The sequence below is a fragment of the Kogia breviceps genome, chromosome 11, assembly GCF_026419965.1.
Source record: "Kogia breviceps isolate mKogBre1 chromosome 11, mKogBre1 haplotype 1, whole genome shotgun sequence".
Classification (NCBI taxonomy): Eukaryota; Metazoa; Chordata; class Mammalia; order Artiodactyla; family Physeteridae; genus Kogia; species Kogia breviceps.
The window spans coordinates 4,502,410-4,529,304 of NC_081320.1; the positions used below are offsets into that span (position 1 = coordinate 4,502,410).

The following is a 26,895-nucleotide window of genomic DNA, read 5'->3' on the forward strand; positions in this document are numbered from 1 at the left end:
GATGTTAAAAAGAATTTAAAAAAAAGAGGAAGCTGTGTATTCCCACCACACCAGTGAGTGGCTTTCTGACAGTCACCGGATTCTTCTAGAAAGGAATAAGACTAATGCCATCAGATGTAAGCAAGAAATCTTCTCAAACACTTGTCTGGAGAAGTCAGGGAGTATTGAGCTTTACAGCTTCACTAGCAAGATGGAATCGTCTAGATAGGCAGTAAGATCCTGACAGATCCATACTGAGACACTGAATCTGCTGTCGTTTCTGTTGACTCCCTGGGGTCCTCGAGCAACGAAGAGTATTACATTTGATCTAGACAAGGGACTTGCCAAACTCTCTGTAACCCCAGCACCTAATGCTGGAACAAGTACGTGGTAAATGCACAGCCGGATCTTTGTTTGTTTTTGTCACATTTAATGTAATGAGTGCTCTCCACATTCTGGGTGTTTTTAGATATGGACCCCCTTTGAGGGGCAGCAGGTAGCACTGCCCCTCCACACACACTGGCGGCTCCTTGGCTCCACTCCAGCCACCACGCCTTCCCACATCATCAACTTTCCTTTCGGACAGGATAATTTTCAAAACACACAGACTTGCTCCCATTCTCCCAGGTCTCAAGAATGCTTTCTCTGGTCCTCATATCCTCTTCCACCCAGAGCCGTGACTGCTCTCCTTCAAAGACCACCTTCTCTTAGAAGTTGCACAACAAGCTTTCTCCACTTCCTCACCTCTCCTTAACTCCTCTTACCAATCAAATCTGCCTTCTGTCCTGACCACCGTGCCCAGACTTCTGCTGTCACTGTCACAAACCACCTCCGCGCTTCCACAGCCTAAGGTCACCTTTCTGTCCTCGTCTTGGTCATCTTCTCAGCAGTCCCTTCTCAAAACAGTCACCCCTCTGGGCTTCCTGAGTATCACGTTTCCCACCTATCCTTCCATGTCTTTTTCCGGCCTCTCTTCAGGCTCAGTCTTCAGCTCAGTCTCTAGACGTTGGGTTCCCCGGGCAGAGAGAGTCACTCTCTCTAGCCATCCTCCCTGGGGGGTCTCATCTTTCCCATGGCTTTCAATCTGGTGACTCTCAAATGTAAGTCTCCGGCTGAGATTGTCCCTCTGAGCTCCTGATGGCCACATCCAATTACCCACCACCGTCTCAGCTTGCACCTTTCACGGGCTTATCAACGCTTACGGCGTCACAGCGCGCAAGGGGCTCCTGTCTCCCCGAAGCCTTTGCCTTCCTGTCCTCCCTGCCCCGGTCTCTTCCCCCTACTCACTCACTGAAGCTAGAAATCTGAAAGCGACTCTTAACTCGCCCCTCTCTCACCCCACAGCCAATCCACCCGCAAGTTCTTTCACTTTTACCCTTCAGACGATACTATAATGGCTCAAGGGTTCTGAAGGACAGGCCCTTTCCTACTTCTCCAGCTGTATCACAAACCCTCCCTTCCACGCCAGCCACGCAAGCCACCTTGCTGTTCCTAGAACATGCCAAGCTCTTTTTCACTTTCAGGCCTTTTCCCCCCTAGTTCCCCTCCCTGAAATCCCTTTAGCGCTGCTTTTCCCCCAGATGGATGCTTCGTGTCTTTTATGTATCAGAATACTCAGAATTCTCTTCTTAAAAAGAAATTCCCGGACTATCCAACAGTCATGGTTTTATCTATCATTACGTCTTGTGTATTTTTCTTTAGAGGATTTATCACAATTTATAAATTAATCGTTTTTTGTTCACTTGTTTGTTGTCTATATTTCTTCCTTGAATCCCAGTTTGAAGAGTGACAATTAAATGTCTGCTTTGTTTAGTTATATCCAACATCTACCCAACATCTAGCACCATTTGTGACATACGGCGTGTACACAATTATGGGTGTTTACACAATTAGTGTGCATTTGTTGAATAAATTAGTAAATATTTTAGGTGAAGAACTCACCAAAATGAGGTGGAATAACTTTCCAAACCAGAAGTTTAAAATCCAGAATTGGAGTGCAGGTCTTCAGATGCAGATTTATCACCTTCCCCACCGCACCATAAGCTTCTCCCTAAGGTGAACCAAATAGAGAATCCATGGGGGGATCCACTCAGCTTAATGTTCTGCAGGGGGACTGAATGAACGTATCAGCAAGGCATGCTGTAAGGAATCCTTTTATCCAGCAAAGTGTATAACCGTTAAATATTCACCAACAGCTATCAATTGCTAGGTATCAATTGCTACAAGATGTTCAAGACAGGGTCACTGCCCTTGGGCCTTCACAGGGTAAGAGTGAATAGTCCACTGCACATGCGTCACCACATATGCCCTGGATCCAAGAGAGAGAGGCCATGACACCACTCACTGAGTCTCCCCGATACTCCTCACCCTCCATGGGGACAGGCATGCAATAGCGTGAAGATGACATGTGTCCTCCTGTTCAGCAAACCTTAAGAGCTTGGGAATGCCTGAGACAGAGAGCTACGTGGAAATCCACAAACAATGATGTAAATGTAGGCATTTCTTATATATATATACATGTATACATTATAGATGTAAACATATTTTTATAAATACACATATATTATATATATAGGTACATGTGTATTCAGACGTATACCTACTGACAAATATGCAGTTTAATCCAAATCTGTATCCAATATGCATACATACCACATATGTATATACATATCAACACACACAGAGATTAATCCAACTTTCTGTTTGACAACTCTCCAGGTATTTACATATATCCATAAAAATCTTGAGAAAAAAATGTCTCTTGTATTTTTGGGGGGTGAAGACAATATGCCAGGATTTCTTATAGTGTCTTGCATATCCCACAGCAAAATATGAGGCAACAAGCATTATTCTTTAAGCTGTACTGTACTCTTCTCTAAGCTGTATTGTTTAAATATCTATTTGTTTAGATAGTCCGCAATACCAATGCTATCTGCAAGCACTGGTGAATTTTTTAACAGTGGCAGAGTCTCTTGTTAGAATTAATGGATAAAGAAGTGCTAAGAAAAGGAAAAAAAAGAGTTGCCATATAAAGGAAGAACCATTAACTCCTGGATTCCCAGAAGAATGGAACATTAAAAGTTTTTATCTTATTGCAGTGAGTGTTCTCCCCCCTAAATTACCCGCACAATAGTCAGGAGCAGTGCAGGATGCCAATGGCTCCAACCATACTGATCTCATATCGCTGCCATTTGTGTGAACCAGAAAAATCATCACTTCAAGAATTAAAAATCATTCTAATTTACTTACTTATAGATACCTTACAGCAGCTTTTAGATACCTTATGTATAATCAGCCCTCCCCTCCATACCCACCAGTTCCACACCCTCAAATTCAACTGCGGATTTAAAGTACTAGAAGGAAATTTCAGGAAGTTCCAAAAAACAGAACTTGAATTTGCCATGCTGGGATCTATTTACATAGCACCTACATTGTATTAGATATTAAAAGTAATCTAGAGATGATGTGAAGTATAGAGGAGGATATACATAGGTCATATGCAAATACAGTGCCATTTTATATGAGGGATTGGGCATCCGTGTATTTTGGTAGGGTGCTGCAGGGGTCCTGGAACCAGTCCCATGGATACGGAGGTAGTGAGGGAAAAGGCACTCTCTCTCTCCATACACACACTCCCCCTCTCCACACACACACACACACACACACACACACACACACACACATACATATACATGTGCAATAGAATTACTAGCTCTATCACAGGATTCTTTACAACCACTCTCCACACACACACACACACACACACACACATATACATGTGCAATAGAATTACTAGCTCCACCATAGGATTCTTTACAACCAGTGATGGATCATTTTACAAAGTTCAACCATCCAATTGCCCCTTCAATTTTGCACGTGAGGGGAAAAAAATGACACTTCGAAAGCCAGAGGGGGCCTCTCGTGCTCCTCTGTCATTTCAGACTTGTTCTCTCTAATAATCCCACGTCCACAGCCAGCCCTGGCTGATCGTAATGGTCCTGAGGGTAGAGCTCCTACCACTTGCCTAAGGTGGCCAGTTCAGAAGCTCTAAGCTCTAACTGGATGTTTTTATTCCTTCCTCTTTCCCTGCTCATCAGATTAAATGTTCCTTTGTTTAGTTTATGCTTATCATAATATGTATGATGTTAACTATTTCCCTGCCCTCCTCGGTTTTTAACATATCTAACATACCTTTACTCCTAAGATTTTGTTGGAATTTCTCTGCCTATACTTGATCATCACTGAAAAAATGTCTCCAGATATTTAACTCCTTCAGACAATCAATACAAATTTAGTTTCTATTTCATCTCTTTCGTATGAGATGCCATTCCTGGTAGAGCCCACCAGGGAAACAACTATGTTACTGTCCCTGAGAAACTGAATTTTTAAAAAATGTGCTACTCAGGGCTTCCCTGGTGGCGCAGTGGTTGAGAGTCCGCCTGCCGATGCAGGGGACGCGGGTTCGTGCCCCGGTCTGGGAGGATCCCACATGCCGCGGAGCGGCTGGGCCCGTGAGCCATGGCCGCTGAGCCTGCGCGTCCGGAGCCTGTGCTCCAGTAACGGGAGAGGCCACAACAGTGAGAGGCCCGCATACCACAAAAAAAAAAAAAAAAAAAAAAAAATGTGCTACTCAAATATATTGATTTCCACTATTCACTTTAACTCTATCCAAACTTATAAATGTAACACACACACACAAAGTTGATGACAGATAGATAGATAATTACCAAACACCGACACCTCTTCCATCATATAAATATACTCTTATAAGTGGATTTAATCTTCAAATTCAGTAAATACATTTCATAGATTACTCATAAAAGCAGCCAATGACCAGTAAGAGCACACCTAATAGTATTATTTAAAGTCCTACGCTCAACCCCAAATTGAACATCTTCATTCATTGTCTCTGGAAGGTTTTTCTAGCCAGTTTCTTGTGCTCCCTGCCACATGACTGAACTAAACTCCTTGGGCAAACACAATATGGAGAGATCCCAGCCTTCACCAAAGTCCAAGGACATAACTCACTGCCCTCCTTCCTCACTCTTTTCTAGAAGTGTCACCAAAAAGATATCTTATTTGTTGAACTGAAACTTTATGACGCAAAATCAATCCTCTTAAAAAGATTTTTAACACTTCATTTGAAAGCTTTTGGAAATAAATCAATATACCAAATAGTGAAATAAAAGGAAACATACTACCCCCAATGAGATAGAAGGCTGTGATGAGAATATATCTGCTATTTTTAAGTATATTTTACTCATTGATACAGCAAATACAACTCACCTTCCTTTCTTCCATGGATTGCTGGTGAAATAGGTCAGAAAATGTGTTTGAACTCATGTGACCGATGCATTACACCTATGAAACACTTCCAAAGTGTGGATCTGTGTAAAAGTGTCATGTACATCAGATATTCAGCCAACTGCCTTAAGATAAATATATGGTAGTCGCATAAGTATTAGAAAGTAAGATTAACCATCTGAAAACTACAAATATTCAAACCTTTACTAAAAGCAGCTTGCATGTGAAATTTAAATGATGTAAAATACATAGAAAAAGGCTCCCTTCCAAAGTTCTACAAAAAGGAATTGTATTTACAGATGACATGAACTAATAAGCAAATACATCTAGTATCGTCTGGAAAACTTAAAAGCATGCCACAACTTAATATCACAGTCAATATGCATAACAGAACCCATAATTATTTTTGTAATAATCAAGCCAAAGCAAAGAAATAAATGAAGCAATATAAAAATGAAACAGAAAAAGACAAAGGAAAGGACCAGGGAAACGTTTATGATAAAACTGAAATGGCTTGAGAGACCAGTTAAGGCCCTGAAGTCTTTTTTTTTTTTTTTTTTTTTTTTTTTAAACAGGCAAGCCCTGTCACTAACCCCTAAAATGCCCTGGTGATCTGCAGATACCTCAGATCTTCGCTCTTCCCCCAGAGCGCCCTCTCACTGAAACAAGGTTTAATGGAAAGTACAAGATGTGCAGAGAAGATTCGGGCAATCTCCCCATCATGGGACCCCGGGGGTGAAAGCAACCACGCCTCTATCCTACAGCGGCTTCTAGGTGGTCAGCCTTTCATGTGCCTCCGAGTCAGGCCCTCGGTATTCAAACAGCTGCAGACTAAAATGCTGTGCCTGAAACACAGTCCGAACGCCACGCAGGGCCTCCGTTCCTTCACTAACAGGGAACTCCTCTGTCAGGAGGCTTCCAAAATGCAAATACGACCTAGGCTTCTCAGATGGATTTGATTTCAATCAAAATTAGTGCCAAACAAAAATCTTTGATATGCAAAATGTCTACTCTAGTGAATAATAAAGAATCATTCCCACAACCATCCCCAGAAAGTTATCTTCCAAGAGGTTAAAGGAAATAGCAGATCTGTAAATGTTAACATACCTGCTGTAAAGCTGAAGACGGGGAGGGACGATAGTTAAGGGAATCAAAAGATCAGAAGAACTATAACCCATAAGACCTTGGGAAAAGTTCACATTTCATGGTCTTTAATAAAGCAAGGCTGTTATCATCCTCATCTGGAAGTATTTCGAAAGTTTAGAGTTGAGTGCATATTAAAAGCACATTTCATCAATAAATTTTCACATGCTGAACATATTAGCAATATAATTTTTAAATGAAATCTAAAAATATCGAATAGAATTATGTACGAAGTGAAGGCGCTTGGTTTTTACATGTTTTCAACCATATTACATATACAATTAACCCACTTTGAGTTCATAAAAATCCAATCTTCATTGTATGTGGTTTGGTGTACAGATTTGCTTCTTTTAAATATAGTTTAAGATTTATGTAAGCATGCACAATTAAGTGAATACATTACATAACCAAACTTGTTTTTGGTAAGAAAGCGGAATAAGTACGTGTTGTTTTTGTTGTGACCCATTGTAATTGATGAATTCACGCAGCCCCTGCTACGAGAACAACTGCTATTTTTAAATAAGGAATAATCTGCTCACAGGTGTCAGTATACGTGTATGTGGATATTTATGTGTGTGGAGAAGAAATGGAGTAAATTCTCTGACAACATTTGTTTGTTGTTCTTAATTAATCTCCAAAGGACTTTATTTTTTCTTTTGGCCATTTGTACATCATCTTTGGAGAAACGTCCGCTTGGGTCCTTTGCCCCTTTTAAAATCTGGTATTTGCTTTGTTATTGTTGCTGTTATTGTTGTTAAGCTGTAGGAGTTCTTAATATATTCTGGATATTAACCTCTTATCAGATATGGGATTCCAAAGGGTTTTTTTAATAGCAGCAGAAGTGAATGCCAAGGAAGACACTTAACTCAAATCATGATTTGCCCCTGGTGACTGTTTTCTGCTACTGCCAGGCCTTTGTTACCCGCAAACTCTAACAAGTGCAGTGAAGGGAAGGCCCATGTTACCTGTTCCCTAAAAAACTAGATTCTTGAGAGCACTTAGATAAGATAAAAGCAAGATGGAGTCTGGAGAGATTCTAGGACCCTCTTATCAGAGAAGATCACAAGTAAAATGGATAATTCACATAGCAGCTAAAAAGTTACATCAACTCATTCTATGCTAGGATCATGGAGACAAATTTTTTTTTTTAATGCTCTGAGTTAAAATCTCTCAAGAAAATACTGGTGGCAACAGTTTGATTAGTGATGAAACTGAATATGCCGTGCAACAACTAGAAATAGTAATCCAGCTAGCAAAGAAAAGAATATCCCCGCTGGGGCCAGAAAAAATGACCAGCCGTACAGCACAGAAGGGGTGAAATCCAAGCAGTCTTTCATTTTCATGTTTTTGTAGCTTTCCATGTCAGCCACTGCCTGGGCCCAGATGACATACAGCATCACCACCAGGGAAAACAGGATGCCTGAGAAGGACAAAACAAAAGACCTTTAGCCTTTCTGAAGATGTCTGCCCCAGAATGCTGGCTGTATCAGACCAATCATACGCCTGATGATATAACTATAAAAATATAATTCTAGCTACATCACCTACTTTGTGTCAGACCTTTTATTGTATGCTTTATAGGCACTTTAGTTTTCAGAGCACCGAGGTGAGGGCTACAGCTGCAGAAGAAAAATGGCAACAGCTGACATGTATTTACTGAGTGCTTTTATTTTTTTATTTTTTATTTTTTTTTGCGGTACGCAGGCCTCTCACTGCCGTGGCCTCTCCTGTTGCGGAGCACAGGCTCCGGACGCACAGGCCCAGCGGCCATGGCTCACGGGCCCAGCCGCTCCGCGGCACGTGGGATCCTCCCAGACCAGGGCACGAACCCGTGTCCCCTGCATCTGCAGGCGGATTCTCAACCACTGCGCCACCAGGGAAGCCCTACTGAGTGCTTTTACTGTGTGCTAGGCACTGTATTAGGTGCTTGTGAACTATAAGAGTCAAAGATCCCTGCCTAGCGGAATTTATTTTCTAACATTTATCCATTTTTACTGTATGCCTCGTTTGTGACAAGCACTGTTATACATTACTTCTTTCAATATGTACAATAAACTTGTGAAACAGGTACTATTAACCCACAGTTTTAAGTATATGCAAACTCAGCTGGTAGTTTTCATAGCTGATTTTCAGTTCAGGTCTTTCTGACTTTTGTTATATTATTATAACACAGCTAACTGGTATTGCAGTTACATATGGCAGTGAAAATAGAAGCCAAGGTAAGTACCAGACAAGAACAGAGACAGAAGCACTGAACTAATGTAAAAGAATATAGACGACTCTTTAAGAAACATTCTGTGGAATGTAAAACCTCAGGTTTGAGATCAAGAGCGTTATTAAACAAAAGGAAGGAAGGAAGCAAGAAAGGAGGGAAGGAGAGAGGGAGGGAGGCAGGAAGGGAGGGAGGGATGGAAAATGCTTAACCACTAACTAGAAGGCAAGATAATTTATCAACCATTTCAATGTAACTGCAATCCACCTATTCAAAACTACTGCTGGAATTATAAGGGTAGAGAAGTACCGTGGTGTGGGACCTTTGACCTTAACAAGCAATATGACAGAAGAGTTTTATGAATGCTAATATTTGAGAATACTACTAAGCATATGCTTCTCCATGTGACTGTTACTATAGCAACAGAAGGAGGCGATACCACTGCACTGAGCTGCAGTTTCAGAAGAGCCAGCTAAGCTGATCCACTAGTGAGTGAGGTCCCCGCACACGAATTTGCCCCAAAGCAAAATATACTTCAGGACACTTGTAATTTGTCCAAAAGTTCAATCCAAACTCGTCAAGGATCTACTGTACTCTCTGAATTAACTAACTGAACCATCAGGTATGAAATCTCCGTGTCCTAACGACATTCTGTCCAGCAGGTCAACGCAGCCCTGCGACCAGGAGCAGAGGCTGGGGAGTGTGGGCAGGAGAGAGTGGCTCTTGCCAGCCTAGCCCTCGATCACTCTTCTGGGGTGAGCTGTGCTCCTACAGCATTTAGGGTGTCCTCTCCCTCTCGGGTCATTAGTTTCATGAAGAATCTTGACAAGTAAACATGGAAGAAGGGCCCATATGTATGTTGAAGTATGTCAGCATCAGAGCTGGAACTTTCTCCTAATCATGATACAAACTACAAAGCTGTGAAGAATCAATGTAGATGCTTCACTAAGAAGACGCATCCTCCTTCACTCTGTTGTCTGTAATGTAAATGCAAATACCGGAGCACAGAAGAGAGCAATTTAACCACTGAACGACAAATGCATCACGGAAAAATAGTAAAGCCATAGCCGGCGAGCAAACCCCTCACAGAGCCGAGCCGTGCCTCAGATTTTGACAACAATATGGTGAGGCCATGTGTTGTCTAGCAACTCTGAGCATTTCAAAACATTTTTTCAGAAAATATACAGACAGTATGCTCTGCTAATGTAAAGGTTTGCCTTGGTTATTTGCATACCATTTGCCTTATGCCAACACATTGCAAACCTTTTTTTATTATTTGTTGATATTTTGTTTGTTTGTTTTAAATTTATTTATTTATTTTTATTTTTGGCTGTGTTGGGTCTTCGTTTCTGTGCGAGGGCTTTCTCTGGTTGCAGCGAGCGGGGGCCACTCTTCATCGCGGTGCGCGGGCCTCTCACTGTTGTGGCCTCTCCCGTTGCGCGGAGCACAGGCTCCGGACGCGCAGGCTCAGCGGCCACGGCTCACAGGCCCAGCCGCTCCGCGGCACGTGGGATCCTCCCGGACCGGGGCTCGAACCCGTGTCTCCTGCATCGGCAGGCGGATTCCCAGCCGCTGCGCCACCAGGGAAGCCCCCTGATTTTTTTAGTCTTCCTTACATCATGTGACTCTCTTGTGCTTTCAGGTATTTTCATTTTTTAAAATTTACTTTGTGAAAAACCAGTAGATTTATACACCTTTTCTTCAAAAATTGTAAAACCCATTACTGAATTTAGAGTATTTTTTTAAAAGTATTGCAGGACATCATGTAGATGATTCTTAATAAGGAAGAATTAACTTATATTTAATTATTGCTGTTACTTGAAGAGCAATTACAGCCTGAAAGCAATGAATAACAGTTGTTTCTATCACTACAACCTTTTAACTTGTTCACTAGTTAGAGATACAGTCCATTTAATTCATATCAGATCAGCTTATGATTATACCCATGGAGTAAAACAGCACTTCCCTACTTTCCCTACCCATTAAATTGCCAGTGTTTTATATGTATACATGTGTGCGTGTGTGTGTCTGTGTGTGTGTGTGTGTGTGTGTAGGTAAAGACAGGCAGATAAACAGAAGGAAAATGAACTAACAAACATGGAGAAACTGTACCAAAGGCCAATAGTTTAGCTACTATGGCAGCAAAAATGGATGATGGGGGCCTGCATGAAGTAAGGGGCTAAGAGTCAGGAGACTGGTACTTATAGCTAGACTAATCAAATAAATACATATATTGAGGTTAATTGGAGTCAAGTTCTTCACTGCCTGAAAAGGGAGTTACAAATTTGAAAAGGGGGAAAGCCAGAATGAACTTTATGGTGTTTTTTAGAATTGAATGTATCAGTGTGAATTTATGGTTTTAGATAGATAAATGAATGAATATAGAAGTAAAAGTATATGTTTGTTTTAAAATATACCTTTGTGCGTGTTTGTACCTAGATATATTTTCTGGCTCTGCTTCATGAAGGGGTCTGGGAGCAACAACACCCCCAGTAGCATGGCGGACACCAAGTGTCCAGATCTTGGCTTCTAAATACCAGGAATTAGGGCATCTCTAAGAAATAGTTGAGTGCAGGCTGGGACAGAAAGTACCACAGGAATCTGGAACATCATGCTATACCAGAAAAGTACAGATGTGCTCAGAGAATAAAGTGGGCATTTCAGAAGCCAGATCATGGGGCTTCTGCTAGCCAATTCTGAGAACATTTGATTATCAAACTAATAGTGATAGAGGCCCATTACATCTCATCAGATGAAACAGGAATACATGAGCCAACAGAGATATAAATAAGCGAGTGAATAAATAAGTGGGGAGAAGGGAATGCCTTTCATTGAGAACGCTAACTTATAAATGTAGAAGGAATAGCTGAATTAGAAATCACCACTTGGCAACCATTTAAGTCATAATTAACTCAGGCAAGAAGCAAAAACAGATACTAAAACTAGTGGATGAAATTTAGATGAGAAATAAATATTTACACAGGCTCAAAGTCTTTTCCCACAAAACACATATTAGTCATAAAGAAAAAAATAGTAACTTCACACTAAAGAAACCTGGCAAATCCCACCTTACTCAAGTGATCAAAGTTAATATCACCAAGGACATGACAAAGTGATGTCACTCACCACCTCATGAGATTCAATGAGAACACAGCATCACTGCTATGATACTGCAGCGAAAAAATGAAGAGCCTAAATCCAATCATGACGCCGCATCCGACAAATCAATTCAGGAACATTCTAGAAAATCACAGGCCTGTACTCTTCAAAAGAGCCAAGCCCCTGAAGGTCACAGAAGGATTTATTCTGGTTTGATGGACCCTCACATGACACATCTAAATGAAAAGCGTCTTCCAGGACTGGATTCTTTTGCTATTAAAGACATTATTGGGGAAATTAGCAAAGTTTGAATGGAGTCTCTGGGTGAAGGGACTTATAATTTCTGTGTAAGCCTGAAAATATTTCAAAACAAGAAACAAAATGAATTACTCAAAAAAAAAAAAAAACGTGTGGGGGAAGTCTATGGCTGCGTGTGTTGGAGAGTGCATACGTTGGATATGTTGGGGTGGGAGGAGAGTACGTGTGTGTTTCTTTCACACACCCAGAAAGACACATCTTCTTCCTGGGGGATTATCGTGACTATTAATGAACAGCAGTATTATTGATTTGGTCCACCTACCAAGTGAAGAGTCTCCTCTGAGGCAATACTAATACTATGGAAAAATCTTAATTTTTTTCCCTTGATATCTTAAGACCCTCATTCATAAAAACATAAGCAGTAACTGTCTTGAGTGACAAGTGAGTTACATTTCAAACCCACTTGCCATGGTGACTTTAGCAGGAATAGAAAATATTCTAATATTCAGGTAATAATTTGCTTTAAATGAAGTTATATTTAAATTAGGTCATATATTTTGAAAGCACAATTTATTTCCTATTGAATTTTATAATTTCTATCTTTTGAACTCCAATAAAAATTCATAAAATTGCTCAATGGAGGCATAATCAAAATATGGTCCCCAAGCCCACGGAGATTTGTGATCACAATGAAACAATGGACAAATAATTGTCACGTCAAGAACATGTTGGGTCTCTTTTATTGGCAGTGTGGGGAAGAGCCATTCAAGCTGATGGTTTTTGCACAGTTTCTCTCACAAATGCCATACATTCAATTTGGAAAACATTTTTTGAAACAAAGGTCACATAAAAATCAGTCAGAGGGCTTCCCTGGCGGCGCAGTGGTTGAGAGTCCGCCTGCCGACGCAGGGGACGCGGGTTCGTGCCCCGGTCCGGGAAGATTCCACGTGCCGCGGAGCGGCTGGGCCCGTGAGCCGTGGCCGCTGAGCCTGCGCGTCCGGAGCCTGTGCTCCGCAACGGGAGAGGCCACAGCAGTGAGAGGCCCGCGTACCGCAAAAAAAAAAAAAAAAAATCAGTCACAAATTAGGGGCGCAATTGCTAATGATAAAAAACATGGAAATAAAACCAAAAGGATTTCCCCAACGCCAAGTCACAGACTTAGAAATAAAAACTGCACGTCTTCAATATTCCACAGATACAAGAACAGAAAAGAAGGCATACGAGAAAGATTTTATTTATTTATTTATTCATTCACTTACTTATATATTTGTTTATATATTTAGTTATTTATTTATATATTTATTTTACTTATTTATTTATTTATATATTTATATATTTTTAAAAATTTATTTATTTGCTGCTGCCACAGGGCCTGTGGGATCCTTAGTGCCCAGACCAGGGATGGAGCCCATGCCCCCTGCACTGGAAGCGTGGAGTCTTAACCACTGGACAGCCAGGGAAGTCCCTAGAAAGATCTTTTATACTGTATTATAAAAACTGGAATTTTAAAAGGCATTCCTAGGGAAACACTAGCCACAGAAATTAAAACTTTCTTCTCCAAAAGATAGGCAAATGCCAAACCCCTATATACTTGCCTAGAAGTACATATACCTATATTAAAAAAAAAAAAAAGCCTTTTGGAGTTACTGAAAAACAATAAACTTGATCTTTAGCTGCTTAGATGTAACTGAATTGCCTTTGAAATGTACTTAAATAGATTGAATCATGGACAGTTATTGGTTACTTGGGGAAGAATCATAAATTCAGGACGACTCATTGGAATCTTGGCTTCCACACAAATTCAGAGGCAACTCATTTTGGCTTTCAGTGGCCATAGGAGAGGCCGTGGAATTCCACAGTCAAAAAAAATGCTTCATGAAGGAGGTTATAGTGAATACTAAATTAGAATCAGCAGAACTCACCTTTTCTCTGTTCAGAGGACACACACACACGCTGGGGAGACAGGGCAATTTTCAGCAAGGGCATCTATACAGAACTAGAAAGTAAGCTTCGTAACATTTTAGGGATGGTAACACCAGCTTACTCATCGTGTCTATTTTCAGAGGATGGAAATGAGGTCTGCAGTAGTTAATTGTCCGAGATCAAAAGTTTAGCCTGTGGCATAACTCAAACTGAAACCCTGATAGAAGGTGTGACACATTAGGTTGAAGACATTCCAAAATATCCTACAATATGGAAACTATTCCAAGGAGGCAGCAGGAGACTAGGTTGCTTCTCCAGGTGCAGCTGCCTGGAAGGCAGGGCAAGAGCTCATCCTAAGTATAGAAATAAAGAAAAACAGGGGCTTCCCTGGTGGCGCAGTGGTTGGGAGTCCGCCTGCCGATGCAGGGGACGCGGGTTCGTGCCCCGGTCTGGGAGGATCCCACGTGCCGCAGAGCGGCTGGGCCCGTGAGCCGTGGCCGCTGAGCCTGTGCCCTGCAACGGGAGAGGCCACAACAGTGAGAGGCCCGCACACCACAAAAACAAACAAACAAACAAAAAGAAATAAAGAAAAACAACCTGGAGCATGGGTAAGAATGCTAAGGACAGCAGCATTCATGGAATGGTAAGCCTAGAACAAAAAGGAAACTTGATAAGCTATGTATTTACTATCATTTTCTAAAAGGAATCATAGCAATTCATGAAGAAATATATAAAAAATGCCATCTGCAGATCTGCACAGGAACGCTGAAGTACATTACTGACAACATCCCCACAAGGAGTTTTTGAGGAAGAGACACCAACAGTCTTCATACAAACATTTCTTACATTAGCCCATACTAATATCTGAAGGTATTATGTTAAGCTCCAATGGTCTGAAGGTTTTTCTAATGGGTGAAAAGCATTCCATTTATTTATTGTTTACTGTTTCTCATTATTTCTCAGTCTTTTAATTGAGGTATAAGTTTAATAGAGCAAAATGTATGGATTTTAAGTGTATGGTTTGATGAGTTTTGGTAAATTTAAATATCAGTGTAGCCACAACCCATTAAAAATAGAACGTATGCATCACTGTCCCTCCAGAAAGCTTCTTCATGCACCACCCACCCACCGAAAGCATCTATCACTATAGCGCAGTGTTGCCCTTAGAACTTGATAGAAATGACATCATAGCAGCGTGCCATCTTTTGTCTCTGTCTGTTCTGTCCCAACACAACGACTGAGACTCCATCCGTGTTGCTGCGTGTGTTGGCAGTTCACTCCTTATGGCTGAGCGGAATTCCACCGTAGGAACCTACCAGTTCATCCAGTGGTACCCACTCATCTATTGGTGAACACTTGGGCTCTTCCTAGGTTTGGGCTATTATGAATTAAGCTCCTATGAAAATAACAGTGAGTTTTGCAAGGATGAATAGCATTTCCTTAGGCAAATGGTTTTGAAAAAAAATTGGCAAAAAACCCCACCTTTGGGCTTCCCTGGTGGCGCAGTGGTTGAGAATCCGCCTGCCGATGCAGGGAACACGGGTTCGTGCCCCGGTCCGGGAAGATCCCACGTGCCGCGGAGCGGCTGGGCCCGAGAGCCGTGGCCGCTGAGCCTGCGCGTCCGGAGCCTGTGCTCCGCAACGGGAGAGGCCACAACAGTGAGAGGCCCGCGTACCGCCAAAAAAAAAAAAAAAAAAAAAAAACCCACCTTTTTACAAAACATGATCTTATTCCCCAAAGAGAAAATGGCCCCGGGCTTACTGCTGTTACAGCAGTGACCTAGAACGCAGCTGTCCAGACTCACCCCACACCCCGAGCAGGCCCACTAAGCCCTACCGAGGGCGCAGCTGTTTTTCTGACATTCTCCTCCTCAAACATCAATTCTGCCAACAAAACTTTCGACAGTCATGCACCAGTGCTCACGAAGAGGCTAAGCTCTCCAAGTGCCTAAAGCACAGGGATTTTCTGTAACCGGTTGTTTTCAATTCCTTAATTTTTTTAAACTTTCATTATGTATTATTTGAAACATATAAAATATGACATAAAAATGAATGCTGGGAAGTTTCATTATACAATGAACCCCTGTGAAGTCGTCCCCAACCTAGGAACCAGACTACCATCCACGAACTGTTTTCTTCTGGGACTCCTTCGCAAAGAGAGCTGCTCCTCCGATGTTTAAAGAGAATCCCTGGGCTTTAAGTCAGTGGATAAGATTTAGGTATCGCCCTTGAAAACGGGCAAGGGATTTGACCTTTGGGGATGGAATCATGTGCCCCCTCATGATATGGATGACATTGCGGTCTTTTAGGATTGTCTGATTTGAGCCCAAGACTCATACAAGACTTGGATAATACCTGCAAACTGTTATGTGTAGGGCCACTACCTTTATGTATGTATTTTAAAAGCATGGAGCACTGACTTATCAAATGTAAACACTTAAAAAATTCCACAATATATGAAAATGAATTTTGATGTGTGTTAACTTTTAATACATCAGGAATCTTTAAAATTGCAGTGTTTGAGGTGTTTCTCAACTTCTAGGAAGCCCTATGTGTCATTCCAGAGGAGGAAACACGAGCATTAGTGCAGGCTGAATCTACTCGCACAGGTCCATCCAGAGTCTAAATGTATACCTAATTTTTTTCCCTAATCATTATATAATGGGGAAAGGAAAATTTACCAATTCTACATTTTCTAAAGAGCAATACTTGTTATTATACTGTAATATACTTCCACAGCAGTCTTGCATATAGTACATATTTCATTCATTAAAAAATTAGCTTTTCTGAAAACAAACTAGAAGTTCTTAAAAATAATTTAAATTGTATTTATGTAACAGCTTGTTCTTCTTTAAATTCATACACATTGCCTTCTCTTATAATTCAATTATGCTCGCTTTTACATATCATATTTCAGAAACTGTAAAGCTAGCAATGCACAATGGTCAACCGCCAACATTCTTTGCTTATCTCCACTCTTCATTTTCTGACTCACTTTCCACTGATTTTTCTCCAATTTTCTGAAATGGCCTGAATAACTTACACGGTTATAACTTCACGACTATACATTTTCGTTACATCTGTCTGATTTCCAAGTATTCACTGCTGCCCTCACCTCCTCATACTACATCCCAAATACATGAACTGCCTCTGCCCTTTCATTTTCTGGCCTCATGTTTTATTTAGTCAACCAAACCTACGTAATGTCTATCATCTATCAGATTTTTCAAATATTTATTACTTTCTTAGATTGGTATAACAATTTAAGGCATTAAACATCCTATATATTCAATACTCTGCACTCTCTTGAGAAACAATTATTGATAGAGAATGATCATGAGGTTATATCCATCCCTACAAATAGTTGTAACTATTTGTTACTATTTGCTTAATCTGAAAAGCAGTTTCATTTAAGGCCAAGGAAGTGTCTACTGATGGTAACTGAGTTTCAGGAAGTATTTAGTGGTTGAAGAGCACAGGTATGGAATCTGTCTGCCCTGCTTCTAGGTCTACCGGCCAGAAAGCTTTAAACTTTACTAGCTGAGCACCACTGAGCAAGTGTTTTACTTCTCTGCGTCTCCGTTTCTTCACTGGTAAAATAGAGATCATTCGAGGGCCCACCGCAGAGAGCAGTCACGAGGAATTAACGGAGGTGAAGTACTCAGCAAGATGCCTGAAACAGGACTAGCACATAACGACCACTGGCTACTTTTACTGTTATGCTTTGGCATGAGCTCTTGCTACGGCTAGAAATCTTGTGCTCTGAAATCTTCTAAAGCGTCAGAGCTTCTCATGTGACTAGGCTATTTCAGGGCTGGCCAAGAGGCAAGGGAATCAACTTGCCAGGGGGCCTTCCCGTTCTGAAGGAAAGGTCGCTTCAAACGTGTCTGCCAGTGTCTCGCTGGAATTCTCCACCAGGTGGCACACGCCACCTCACAGCCCCACTAGGGCACATTCTGGAAAGAACATCAGGTGAACCCAAACTGGGGCTTATTCTTATTAAGGACGTTTTCTTTTTCCACTGTCCAGTCAAGCAAACCTGCCACCCCTCCTCGACAGCCCGAGTTACAGGAAGCAAAAATTCTTCCTAGGACAACCCCAGCCTGTGGTGATCTGATCACTCAGATGAGTCTGTACTCCGTGTGCTTCTCTTCTACACGAGAAAGTATAGAGAAAAAAAAAAGCCTCAGAAAATGCATAACATAATCTAGTAAAGAAACCAAAGAGCAAAGAGACAGTTTGGGGGAAGGGTGAGGAATGAAACAGGATATTTGCAAACAAACTAAATGCCTTAACTGTACTGGGTAAACAGTAGATGTTAATGATACACGTACTTTGGAAAAGGAGAATGAAGCAGATGGAAACTCATTCTGCCTTTCCACCATGGCAAAATTAATTCCAAACCAGAGATCCTATTTATAGGCCAGAAAGTCTGGTCACCTAACACATCTGAAGACTCCCTTTCAGGGTGGAGATTAATTATACCCCGTAGTAATATGTCATGTGAGTGAAAGCATTCATTTGCCAGGCCTGTTGCTCTAGCTCTCAGAAAAACAGCTCAGGGCTTCCCTGGTGGCACAGTGGTTAAGAATCTGCCTGCCTGTGCAGGGGACACGGGTTCGAGCCCTGGTCCGGGAAGATCCCATGTGCCGCGGAGCAACAAAGCCCGTGCGCCACAACTACTGAGCCTGCGCTCTAGAGCCCGCGAGCCACAACTACTGAGCCCACGTGCCACAACTACTGAAGCCCATGCGCCTACAGCCCGTGTTCCACAAGAAGAGAAGCCACTGCAAGCCCACGCACCGCAAAGAAGAGTAGCCCCTGCTCACTGCAACTAGAGAAAGCCCGTGCGCAGCAACGAAGACTGAATGCAGTCAGAAATCAATAAATAATTTTTTTTAAAAAAAGGAAAGAAAAACAGCTCAGGTACATTTTTAAAGGGGGTGGGGAGCATTTAGTCAAGTTTTCAGAAAAGTTCCACCAAAGCTATTACTGAGCGAGCCTCTCACACCTCGACTCATCTGGGTAGCAGTCGACCAGGAACCGGACTGTCTCCAGCAAGGCCGGTGTAACAAGCTCAGGCGAGGGTGGGACTCGCAGGAACGTGCCAGCTCTGGGTCTCCTCTCCCCCCTCGCACACCCCCTCCTTCCCACAGCCTTCATCTGGTTGAGACGCTGGAAACTCACTGAACTGGGTGTGACATGTCCCTTTTGAATTCTTCCTCTGGGAACCTGTTTCCTCACTTTAGTGTCACATACAGGCAGACCGTGTTTTATCACATTCTGCTTTATTGCGTTTCTCGGATGCTGCATTCTTTAATAAATTGAAGGTTTGTGGCAACCCTGCTTTCAGGCAAGTCTGCTGGTGACATTTTTCCAACAGCATTTGTTCATTTCATGTCTCTGTGTCACACTTTGGTAATCCCGACGCTATTTCAACCTTTTTCATTATTATATCTGTTAGGGTGATCTGGAATCAGTAATCTTTAATGTTACTATTACAAAAAGATTACAACTTGCTGAAGACTCAGATGACGGTTAGCACTTTTTAACAATAAAATATTTTTTAATTAAGGTCCGTACATTTTGTAGACATAATGCTATTGTACACTAATCAATTACAGCATAGTGGGTCTGGAAGCAAACGCACAATATCTCCAAGGTGTACCTGTGTTTACCATATTGGTTCCTATTCAAAACCAAGTCTGGACAAGTCTGATTCTAACAGCCTGTTACACATATTTCAACTGATAAGCAACATGGAGAGAAATAAATGCTCAAAGAACTATCTGAGAAAGAAAATAAGGCTTGAGAGTATTTTTGTAAATACAAGCTCTTCTAAGCGCTTTCCTATTTAATATTAACCAAGGTGGACTTGTTCTAGCACTTGACATCTATAAAAAATATCAGATCAAGGACATTAAAATTCCACATGATAATAGCATCAGCATCTAACAGAATAATCTGTGTTGGATACTGATACTATCCAAATAAATTCCCAAATATGACAACCGAAGGCAGAAAGCAAGTGTACAAAGCAGGTAGTTTTAGAAACAGAGGAGTGACTGGGTCTTCTGCTCCCAGTTGGAACGCAGATCTGTATACCCAAACCTTCGGACTGAGCAAAAGGGAAATCTGCGCAGCGCTTCCGCAGTTCATGAACATCGGAGACACTAATTCTACGACAAAAGTGCATCTGGCTGATATGTCAGTAATACATAGTTTTCATTAGTTACTATTTCTTTCCCCCACCCACCTCCAACAAACCAGAGCTCTGAATAAAATGCTGAAGTCCTGGACTTTGGTGAAATACTCAGTTCCGTACTGCGAAGTTATGCTTTTGATTTTCCCGAGAGCCTACTTCTTGCGTGCTAAGAAAGACGGAAGCTTTAGAAAAGCTGGCAAGCACTCACTGGCCCTCCTGTCCCGTTCCCCTCACACAGGAGGCCCCCTCTGCCTCTCCGGGGTCAGCGGCTGTTTACAGGCTGACTGTTCAGCATACAGACCTGGGGACAGCAGGTGTAAGCGGGGAGATGAGTGTGCTTCCCGAAAGTTTAGAATGCCTGCCTCTAGGCTGTCAGCAACTCTCCCCTAATCCCTTCCTGCTTTGGGGCTGTTTCCTCCACATACTCTTCTCCTGCTCTGACTGCCGCCGTGTTCTGCTTTGTCTGGAGGAAGACAGAGGACGAGGGGAGCAAGACACGACCCCCAGGGCCTCCTGTGGGCCACGTGTTCAGTCTCAGACGCAGGAAAATGAGCGTCTGAAACATGTCCCTTGGCTTCTGTGAGCTATTTTTTTCTAGGATAAAGGCAAAAAAGTCCCTTGCATTAGGCATCCGCTGCATCTATCTTATCTCAGGTAGAAATGAGTGATGTTTACCATGAGCTATACAAACTCCACTGATCTTTTTTAAAGAAATAAAAAAACAAACCGCAAATCCAGTTTACTCTTGAGTCAGTTTTGCCCTCTACATGAAAGACTGTTACATTCCCTTCATATGCACTTACCTTCCCCATACTGTGTTGTTAAGGGGGTCCATATCCCCACACTCTTAGAAAGCACTGTCCTCCAGACCAGAAGGGGGCAGGTCTGAGCCCCATAAGGACGCGCTCAGGCTGTCTGTCCCACCCCGCAGGGGGTTTATACAACTCACCCCAGTTCACAGCGCGCACATTCCCGGTGACCAACAGCAGCTTGGGTGGGCAGACAGCTGGTGAAACAGCTGTCTGGGCGAGAAACATAGCCTGTGGTCACGGAGTGGGGCAGGAGCCAGGCCACAACTTTACCTACATCACCTTCCAAAGGACTAATTACGCAGCATAGGTGTCCCTTCCTTGGGCTAACACACCCTGGGCCTGGAGTGTGGGCTTCTACGTTCCTCCGACTTACAAGACGTCTGTGTAGTCTCACCAACGTGAGACTCTAACAAGGAATTCAGCCAAGATTCAGAAGCTTTCCAGGCCCCTCTACTCAGGTGAGACTCTGTCTGGCTCTACGTCCAGCAGAAAAATGTAATCCCAGATTGTCATTCAGGAAAAGGGGATTTCAACTACGGAAGAAGAATCTTTCTACCCTGATATGCTGGTAAAATACTAATTTCTAGCTTTTTTATGTCTTTTCACCCAATATCAGTGTCCCAGAACATCCAGACCCCATCCTCATTCTCACTTGTACACTTAGGGGTCCTGCTCCTGTGTAACAATTCCGGTGTTTATGTCGCGTTGCCCAGGCGTCAGGAATATTCAGCTGTACAACCATTTTTTTCCACGTAATTCAAATGTTTTGCAATGTCACGCCTTCGTGCATCTTTCGTAACACATCCAATAGCACAGGGTTAGGAGAAAACACGACTCAGCCCTTTGTATCTGAGTACCCCTGGAGTCCACGCTGAAAGAAAATCCAGCAATTGTCTGGGCACGGGGAGGTGTGGATGAGACTCACTGAAACGCGCTCGGGTGTCACAGCGTCCCCACAATTACCGCGTGCTTTGGTCCAGAGCTGAACTCCCGTGCGGAACACGCGGCCCAAGCTCAGGAGGCGTCTGCCCAAGTGCAGGCAGCGGCAACATATGGCCTCCAGACCTCTGAGCTACTGACAGAGCAAAAGACGAAAAACACGGGCCCCGGCCCTCGCTCACACGGGCAGCTGGGACGTCAGCATGCCACGGCCACGTGCGGAATGCCCCCAAATTGTCTTCTTGCCCATGCCCAAGAGCCTTTCTATGTGCACACACGCAGCAATGGCCACTGGGAATTCGGTTCCGCCCTGTCTTAAGGCCATCTGTCCAAATAAAGAGAGAGTGGCCAATCTTGTCTGTGGCACTGATAAAGTAGCCACGGCAACCGTGGGCCCAGGCCGCACGCCCGGCTGAGCACACAGTGTTGGCAAAGGAAGACCGTGAGGCGGGGAGTGACAAGGCAAGCCCTAAAAGGGAGAGATTCCGGAATACGAGTTCCGTGGAAAGAGAGCTCTTCGTTTTGAAAACATAACATCTAACCAAAGCAAGCATGACAAATTCAATCCAGTTTAACTCAGTAGAAGACTACCCGCACAGCTCCATATTAAACGTAGTACAGAAAAAATCTTGGCTGCCTGCCCCCAAAAACCTAGTGTTTGGCCACATATTTTCCTAGTGTCCATACAGAATAGTATGTAAGTTTCCATCTCCACATCTGAAACGATTAGTTGCCTATTAACAAATCTGGGGGTGTTAATAATAGACACTTGAAAAGTTTTGAAAATTCTTCTGTCAATAACACTCAGATTTGAGGATGATTTATTTGCCCCGTAACTGCTTTAAAAGATGTGTCTCATGGTAGAAATTGCTACCTGACAGTAAATTTTAGTTATTCCTGAGAACACCACTTTTACTGCCCAAACTGATAAAAAATAAACAGTAATTTTTTAATCTCATCCAACAGAATATCTCTCTGTTCTTGGGAAATAAATAGTCCTCTATAAACAGTAAAGAATAGTGCCATGAAGGAAATTAAAAGTCAGATTTAAAAAGAAGTGTCCTCGTAATCGTCTGGTTGAGTGGCTTTCAGGATGGGCTCCCAGAACATGGTGGACCCCTCCCAACCTAGGGCATTTCTGCATAAAGACCTGAGCCAAGAGGACTTCAGACCCACACCCAATGCAGCCAAAGATTCACTGGAAGAAGAGAATCCAGTGGTCACAGGCCCATGGGTGCAAATCAGATGCTTTATCTTCCCCTTCAGAGCCCTCAGCCAAAATAATTCTTTAGATATACTATTTTCTCAGAAAAAGTATAAAATGGAAAAAATGACCAACACACACACACACACAGAAACACACAATTCTCTAATAAGACCAAACTCAGGATCAGAGCATTTCTGAGTTTAAAACAATTATGTTGCCCATAATGTTAGTACTAAATTACTGCTAGTACGTATTCCCTTTATTGACAAAGATTTTTAAAGATTAAAAAGCAAAGAAGAAGAAGAAACAAATATTTACACAGGGCTTCCCTGGTGGCGCAGTGGTTGAGAATCCGCCTGCCGATGCAGGGGACACGGGTTCGTGCCCCGGTCCGGGAAGATCCCACATGCCGCGGAGCGGCTGGGCCCGTGAGCCACGGCCGCTGAGCCTGCGCGTCCGGAGCCTGTGCTCCGCAACGGGAGAGGCCACAACAGTGAGAGGCCCGCGTACCACAAAAAAAAAAAAAAAAAAAAAAAAAAAAGATGCTTTTCACCTATAACAAATAAATCATGAGGGTTTGTAATACCACACGGGGCTATCTTCTTAAGAGCACATAAAAAGCTTCACCGACGCCCAGATGTTACAGAGAGACGTGTTATAACCCCCTTTTACAGGTAGAAAATTAACAGGATAAGAGAGATTTAAAAAGGCTCTTACAGCAGAGCTTTCCTGCCTAGTATCTTCATTCATATAATGTGGATACAACGAGCAAATGGAAACCGGGAAGTCCCTGGAAAAGTGTGTGACATATATTAGGCAGCACTCAGGAAATAGTGTACGTGAATATTAACATATTATTACTACTAGAAGTGGAAAATATGAAGATATGGGGAAAAACCACGGCTGGAAATCACACCCTTCACAACGCACGTACCTGCGGCGATGTAGGCGCCTCCCCCGGCTTTATAGAGAAGATGGCTGGTGAAGGGGGCTGCGCAGATGATCAAAAAGCTCGCAGTCACCACAGAAACTACCCCAAGAAGCATCAGGATGGCCCAGAAGCCACGGTAAACTGCAGACCCCAGGAGAAAAGGACAAGAGAAAGGCACACTTAGATTGTGAACGCAGCAGACTGTCACACAGTAAGTTTCTCTCTTCAGTTTTCTAATTTCAGCCCCAGCACTGCTGGACGGAATCCCAGGCTGTGGTCCTGAGTTCTCTTTAAAAGGAAGCCTCACCAGACGCCTTTGGACTCAATGATGCCGAACTTCTATCAACAAGCGCTTGGTATTTACATCACATGTGTGCTTAATATACTCTGGGAGCTCATTTTTCTAAGCAGATTATCCATGTTAGAAGTGGGAACACCTGACATTCTATAAAGACTCCTCTTGAGCAAGTTCCCAGACAGGTCACACATAGGAGGAGTTCACACCAAAAGGACAAGGACATAAAAAGGCATTCACATTCACAAATCCTGCCTCTTAATTCCTGCCAAGATAGTGCTTATACCACAGTGATCCCTTAGAAGCTGGTAATGGTCCCCCCAATCTCCTCACAAAAAAGTACACTTCTATTTAGATTGTGACTCTACTGGAAAATAGTCTTAAGGTAATAAAAACGACAAGCAAAGCCAAAAAAAAAAAAAAGAGGGGGTTTGTACAGACTGAGATTTAAGATCAGATATATTTAAGGCTTACTACTTTCTATTAATATTTGTTCCTAGAAAGATTTAAAATGAGAAGTTATAGCGGTCTCTTAGTCCAGGGCCAGTAAGTCTGAATTAATGGATGCAGCTGGTGATAAATAAATTGTGGATTTGGTGACATACAGTGATCAAATAAAGAAGAATTCTAATGTTCATTTTTGAGGGGGATAATTACCAATCTCTTAAACAAATTCATCATTTCCCAAAGGCTAAAGCACAAAAATAAATTCCTACGTGTGTAAATGAGGGAAAGATCACTGAAACACATTCATGAAATTTCTTTAGGCTGAAGGGAAATGACACGAGGGTTTCCTTAAAATTTCAGAAGTGAAGGAAGAGAAACAGAAAAGGTGGATATCTGTGTAAATATAGATTATTTTTCTCATCTTAATTTCTCTAAAATATATTTGACGGTTGAAAGTAATACATATATATATATATATATGGCATAATACAGTAAAGCAATGTAGGTTTCAGAATCAGAGTGACCTGAGTATGCACTCTTACCTGCAGTGTAACCTTGGACCGCTTACTTAAACTTATGAACCTGTAAAATAGGAATGCTTTCTGAACCTTCACTTCTGTAAAATAAGCATGTTTGTGTCCATCCTTGAGAGTTCTTGGAAGAATTACTAATAATGTATTTGAAGTGTGTGGCATATCACAAGAGACCAATGAACGGCGCTTATTCTGTGGTCGCTTTTATCGCTGTTATTGTTAAAACTGCATTAACACGACACGGCAGAGGGTATTATGTTCAGTAATAGGAAAGTGGGTTACTTCCCCCAGAGAGCCGTGCACACTGTTTTTCATGTATCACTGACATTAGGAAACCCTTTAGATTACAGCATACAGTACAGGTTGTGTTTGCCAATACACACAGTTCCACAGAGCTTTCACACTGTCTTCCGTGGGAAGATTCCCTGTCCAATAAGAAGGCACTGGCCACGTTTCACACCACATGACTCCACTCTTAATCACCCCAAACACAAACAAACGGGGTCAGATACCTGACACAGAGACCAAAACATGGTGGCCTCTGACCCATGCAGAGAGGAGTTGAGCAAATCAGTGTGACCCCTTGGGAACGGGAACACTGCAAAAGGGAGAGGATTTGCAGCAGAGTTGAGGCTAAAAGGAAGCACTGGTAGCTGATCCAGAAGAGCTGTGGTCAGCCACGGCCATACTCAAGCAAGAGGGCAGGAATTACGACTCGGGCCATAGAGAGGGCAGAAAAAGCAGAGGCGCCCCTCCACAGAGAGAAGCAGGGGGGCTGCCAGAAAGAGAAAACACCTGGTGAGGGTGAGAGAGAAAGAGACCCAGACGGAAACGGGGGATAAGTGCTCCCCAGAACTGCTGTTCCTGAGACCTGCTACTTCCTGCCCTTGGTCTGCCCCAGCAGAAAAGCCTCACTTCTGATTCTGAGTCCCCGGTGAATGGCTGGAGCAACAGATCCCTACTTACAGGAGGCGGCCCCCGGCTGCCTGCAGAGCTGTGGCCATGCAGACATAGCTCCCAAGTAAAGCCCTTACTGCGCTCACCACAGGCTTTATTTTCTGCCTGTGTTTCAGCATTCCAAAGTGCGCAACTTTAAGCCTATTTCAACATTTCTTGGAATTTCCTGTTTCTCAGCTAATTATATTACCTAGTTTGCATATGTGGCACACTTTGATTCCAGAATTGAAATGTTCAGTTGTAACAAAGAATCAGCTCCTGGAACTGGGTAGTTCTGTCACTGTCTGAAGTAAAATTGAGGCAATCAGAGAATTTTCCAAATAAAATGAATGTTTTGAGATATTACTAACTGGGTGACTCTGAGAGACCACAGTTTTCTAACATAAAGCACAGTATCCTTCAAGTAAGTTTATAGGAAGGATTGAGAACATATATGAAAAGTAGCTGCATGCATTAAGGAATCAAATGTATTTGCTATTACTATTATTTTTACATGCCTTGTAATAAAATACTCTTGTCAACAATGTACTTGACACTTAAAAGATATCTATTTATCTCATGGATCTAGGATGGGGACAAGCTTTCAGTTCTAGTATATAGACACTTTAAAACTTTTAAAGGATGTTCTTGTTTGCTTAGTGGTTTATACTGT

General features: G+C 42.4%; 1 protein-coding gene across 4 annotated transcripts in view; it reads right to left on the reverse strand.

Annotated features, from left to right (window-relative positions):
- Positions 1 to 7,035: 7,035 nt before the first annotated feature.
- TMEM182 (transmembrane protein 182) overlaps positions 7,036 to 26,895 on the reverse strand; it is a 61,872-nt gene continuing 42,012 nt past the window's right edge. For 3 of the 4 annotated variants that reach the window (XM_067007034.1, XM_059078291.2, XM_059078288.2), the window contains 2 exons: positions 24,015 to 24,152; positions 7,036 to 7,846 (listed from right to left, as the gene is read on the reverse strand). In XM_067007034.1, coding sequence (XP_066863135.1) covers positions 7,626 to 7,846; positions 24,015 to 24,152 — 359 coding nt within the window. In that variant the 3' untranslated portion in view covers positions 7,036 to 7,625. The remainder of the gene's footprint in view (positions 7,847 to 24,014; positions 24,153 to 26,895) is intronic. The other variant, XM_059078289.2, reaches the window with a different exon arrangement.